Source organism: Salvelinus fontinalis, unplaced genomic scaffold (assembly GCF_029448725.1).
Source record: "Salvelinus fontinalis isolate EN_2023a unplaced genomic scaffold, ASM2944872v1 scaffold_0427, whole genome shotgun sequence".
NCBI lineage: Eukaryota > Metazoa > Chordata > Actinopteri > Salmoniformes > Salmonidae > Salvelinus > Salvelinus fontinalis.
In genome coordinates, this window is record NW_026600636.1 from 159,887 (window position 1) to 164,927 (window position 5,041).

At 45.8% G+C, this 5,041-nt stretch overlaps 1 protein-coding gene across 3 annotated transcripts in view; it reads right to left on the reverse strand.

The window, feature by feature from the left end:
- The window catches only part of LOC129846010 (protein unc-80 homolog), a 21,845-nt gene extending 17,373 nt beyond the window's left edge, over positions 1-4,472 (reverse strand). The window contains exon 1 of one of the 3 annotated variants that reach the window (XM_055914008.1): positions 4,140-4,472. In XM_055914008.1, the coding sequence (XP_055769983.1) occupies positions 4,140-4,383 (244 nt within the window). In that variant the 5' untranslated portion in view covers positions 4,384-4,472. The remainder of the gene's footprint in view (positions 1-4,139) is intronic. The other 2 variants (XM_055914006.1, XM_055914007.1) reach the window with 2 other exon arrangements.
- Between the last annotated feature and the right edge of the window lie 569 nt (positions 4,473-5,041).

The following is a 5,041-nucleotide window of genomic DNA, read 5'->3' on the forward strand; positions in this document are numbered from 1 at the left end:
GAGTGGTGTCTGACTCAGTGATATAGTGATAGTGATAGTAGTAGGAGGGGTGTCTGACTCAGTGATAGAGTGATAGTGATAGTGGTAGTAGTAGGAGTGGTGTCTGACTCAGTGATAGAGTGAGAGTGATAGTGATAGTAGTAGGAGGGGTGTCTGACTCAGTGATAGAGTGATAGTGGTAGTGATAGTAGTAGGAGTGGTGTCTGACTCAGTGATAGAGTGATAGTGGTAGTGGTAGTAGTAGGAGTGGTGTCTGACTCAGTGATAGAGTGATAGTGGTAGTGGTAGTAGTAGGAGGGGTGTCTGACTCAGTGATAGAGTGATAGTGGTAGTGGTAGTAGTAGGAGGGGTGTCTGACTCAGTGATAGAGTGATAGTGGTAGTAGTAGGAGTGGTGTCTGACTCAGTGATAGAGTGATAGTGGTAGTAGTAGGAGTGGTGTCTGACTCAGTGATAGAGTGATAGTGGTAGTGGTAGTAGTAGGAGGGGTGTCTGACTCAGTGATAGAGTGATAGTGGTAGTGGTAGTAGTAGGAGGGGTGTCTGACTCAGTGATAGAGTGATAGTGATAGTAGTAGTAGGTAGGAGGGGTGTCTGACTCAGTGATAGAGTGATAGTGGTAGTGGTAGTAGTAGGAGGGGTGTCTGACTCAGTGATAGAGTGATAGTGGTAGTGGTAGTAGTAGTAGGTAGGAGGGGTGTCTGACTCAGTGACAGAGTGATAGTGGTAGTGATAGTGGTAGTAGTAGGAGTGGTGTCTGACTCAGTGATAGAGTGATAGTGGTAGTGGTAGTAGTAGTAGGTAGGAGGGGTGTCTTACTCAGTGACAGAGTGATAGTGGTATTGATAGTGGTAGTAGTAGGAGTGGTGTATGACTCAGTGATAGAGTGATAGTGATAGTGGTAGTAGTAGGAGGGGTGTCTGACTCAAGGATAGAGTGATAGTGGTAGTGATAGTAGTAGGAGTGGTGTCTGACTCAGTGACAGAGTGATAGTGGTAGTGATAGTAGTAGGAGTGGTGTCTGACTCAGTGATAGAGTGATAGTGATAGTAGTAGGAGGGTGTCTGACTCAGTGACAGAGTGATAGTGGTAGTGGTAGTAGTAGGAGGGGTGTCTGACTCAGTGATAGAGTGATAGTGGTAGTGGTAGTAGTAGTAGGTAGGAGGGGTGTATGACTCAGTGATAGAGTGATAGTGGTAGTGATAGTAGTAGTAGGTAGGAGGGGTGTCTGACTCAGTGATAGAGTGATAGTGGTAGTGATAGTAGTAGGAGGTAGGAGGGGTGTCTGACTCAGTGATAGAGTGATAGTGGTAGTGATAGTGGTAGTAGTAGGAGTGGTGTCTGACTCAGTGATAGAGTGATAGTGGTAGTGATAGTAGTAGGAGTGGTGTCTGACTCAGTGATAGAGTGATAGTGGTAGTAGTAGGAGTGGTGTCTGACTCAGTGATAGAGTGATAGTGATAGTGATAGTAGTAGTAGGTAGGAGGAGTGTCTGACTCAGTGATAGAGTGATAGTGATAGTAGTAGTAGGTAGGAGGGTGTCTGACTCAGTGACAGAGTGATAGTGGTAGTGATAGTAGTAGGAGGGTGTCTGACTCAGCGATAGAGTGATAGTGGTAGTAATAGTAGTAGGAGTGGTGTCTGACTCAGTGATAGAGTGATAGTGATAGTAGTAGGAGGGGTGTCTGACTCAGTGATAGAGTGATAGTGATGGTGATAGTAGTAGGAGGGGTGTCTGACTCAGTGATAGAGTGATAGTGGTAGTAGTAGGAGTGGTGTCTGACTCAGTGATAGAGTGATAGTGGTAGTGGTAGTAGTAGGAGGGGTGTCTGACTCAGTGATAGAGTGATAGTGGTAGTGGTAGTAGTAGGAGGGGTGTCTGACTCAGTGATAGAGTGATAGTGGTAGTGGTAGTAGTAGTAGGTAGGAGGGGTGTCTGACTCAGTGATAGAGTGATAGTGGTAGTGATAGTAGTAGTAGGTAGGAGGGGTGTCTGACTCAGTGATAGAGTGATAGTGGTAGTGATAGTAGTAGGAGTGGTGTCTGACTCAGTGATAGAGTGATAGTGGTAGTAGTAGGAGTGGTGTCTGACTCAGTGATAGAGTGATAGTGATAGTGATAGTAGTAGTAGGTAGGAGGAGTGTCTGACTCAGTGATAGAGTGATAGTGATAGTAGTAGTAGGTAGGAGGAGTGTTTGACTCAGTGATAGAGTGATAGTGACAGTAGTAGTAGGTAGGAGGGTGTCTGACTCAGTGATAGAGTGATAGTGGTAGTGATAGTAGTAGGAGTGGTGTCTGACTCAGTGATAGAGTGATAGTGGTAGTGATAGTAGTAGGAGTGGTGTCTGACTCAGTGATAGAGTGATAGTGGTAGTGATAGTAGTAGGAGGGTGTCTGACTCAGTGACAGAGTGATAGTGGTAGTGATAGTAGTAGGAGTGGTGTCTGACTCAGTGATAGAGTGATAGTGATAGTAGTAGGAGGGTGTCTGACTCAGTGATAGAGTGATAGTGGTAGTGATAGTAGTAGGAGGGGTGTCTGACTCAGTGATAGAGTGATAGTGGTAGTGATAGTAGTAGGAGGGGTGTCTGACTCAGTGATAGAGTGATAGTGGTAGTGATAGTAGTAGGAGGGGTGTCTGACTCAGTGATAGAGTGATAGTGGTAGTGATAGTAGTAGGAGTGGTGTCTGACTCAGTGATAGAGTGATAGTGGTAGTGATAGTAGTAGGAGGGGTGTGTGACTCAGTGATAGAGTGATAGTGGTAGTGATAGTAGTAGGAGGGGTGTCTGACTCAGTGATAGAGTGATAGTGGTAGTGATAGTAGTAGGAGGGGTGTCTGACTCAGTGATATAGTGATAGTGGTAGTGATAGTAGTAGGAGGGGTGTCTGACTCAGTGATAGAGTGATAGTGGTAGTGATAGTAGTAGGAGGGGTGTCTGACTCAGTGATAGAGTGATAGTGGTAGTGATAGTAGTAGGAGGGGTGTCTGACTCAGTGATAGAGTGATAGTGATAGTAGTAGTGATAGTAATAGGAGGGGTGTCTGACTCAGTGATATAGTGATAGTGGTAGTGATAGTAGTAGGAGGGGTGTCTGACTCAGTGATAGAGTGATAGTGGTAGTGATAGTAGTAGGAGGGGTGTCTGACTCAGTGATAGAGTGATAGTGGTAGTGATAGTAGTAGGAGGGGTGTCTGACTCAGTGATAGAGTGATAGTGATAGTAGTAGTAGGTAGGAGGGGTGTCTGACTCAGTGATATAGTGATAGTGGTAGTGATAGTAGTAGGAGTGGTGTCTGACTCAGTGATAGAGTGATAGTGGTAGTGATAGTAGTAGTAGGTAGGAGGGGTGTCTGACTCAGTGATAGAGTGATAGTGGTAGTGATAGTAGTAGGAGTGGTGTCTGACTCAGTGATAGAGTGATAGTGGTAGTGATAGTAGTAGTAGGTAGGGGGGGGTGTCTGACTCAGTGATAGAGTGATAGTGGTAGTGATAGTAGTAGGAGTGGTGTCTGACTCAGTGATAGAGTGATAGTGATAGTAGTAGGAGGTAGGAGGGGTGTATGACTCAGTGATAGAGTGATAGTGATAGTAGTAGTAGGTAGGAGGGGTGTCTGACTCAGTGATAGAGTGATAGTGGTAGTGATAGTAGTAGGAGTGGTGTCTGACTCAGTGATAGAGTGATAGTGGTAGTGATAGTAGTAGGAGGGGTGTCTGACTCAGTGACAGAGTGATAGTGATAGTGATAGTGATAGTGGTAGTAGTAGGAGTGGTGTCTGACTCAGTGATAGAGTGATAGTGATAGTGGTAGTAGTAGGAGTGGTGTCTGACTCAGTGATATAGTGATAGTGATAGTGGTAGTAGTAGGAGTGGTGTCTGACTCAGTGATATAGTGATAGTGATAGTGATAGTAGTAGGAGGGTGTCTGACTCAGTGATAGAGTGATAGTGATAGTGGTAGTAGTAGGAGTGGTGTCTGACTCAGTGATATAGTGATAGTGATAGTGATAGTAGTAGGAGGGTGTCTGACTCAGTGATAGAGTGATAATGATAGTGATAGTGATAGTAATAGTAGTAGGAGGGTGTCTGACTCAGTGACAGAGTGATAGTGATAGTGATAGTAATAGTAGTAGGAGGGTGTCTGACTCTCTTCCTGCTCCTGTTCGTCATCCTCGTCGGTGCGGCTCAGCGTGTCCTGAGAGGGCTGGCGTGACGGCTGGCTCTCCTGCTCCCACACCGTGCCCGTGCCCGTGTTGGACCGGGACATGGTGGCCAGCGACAGGCGGTAGGCAGAGGTGGACGTGCCCACTGTACTGATGGACGTCTTGCCCTGGTACGCTGTGGGCAGCAGGGGGCATGAACAGACACATCTCTTATCATAACCTGTCATTTAATAACAAAAGGTTAACATGGCATTTGGGTAGTGTGCTAATGGATAGTGTGCTAATGGATAGTCTACTAATGGGTAGTCTACTAATGGGTTGTGCACTAATGGGTAGTGCACTAATGGGTAGTGGACTAATGGGTAGTGCACTAACGGGTAGTGGACTAACATGCAGCGTACTAACGTGCAGCGTACTGACGGGTAGTGCACTAACGGGTAGTGAACGTGCGCTAATGAGTAGTGTACTAATGGGTAGTCCACTAATGGGTAATGTGCTAATGGATAGTGGACTAATGGGTAGTGTACTAATGGGTAGTGCACTAACGGATAGTATACTAACGGGTTGTGGACTAATGGGTAGTGCACTAACGGATAGTAGACTAACGGGTTGTGGACTAATGGGTAGTGCACTAACGGATAGTAGACTAACGGGTTGTGGACTAATGGGTAGTGTACTAATGGGTAGTGTACTAATGGATAGTCCACTAATGGGTAGTCCACTAATGGGTAGTGTACTAATGGGTAGTCCGCTAATGGGTAGTCCACTAATGGGTAGTCCACTAACGGGTAGTCCACTAATGAGTAGTGTACTAATGGGTAGTCCACTAACGGGTAGTCCACTAATGGGTAGTGTACTAATGGGTAGTGTACTAATGGGTAGTCC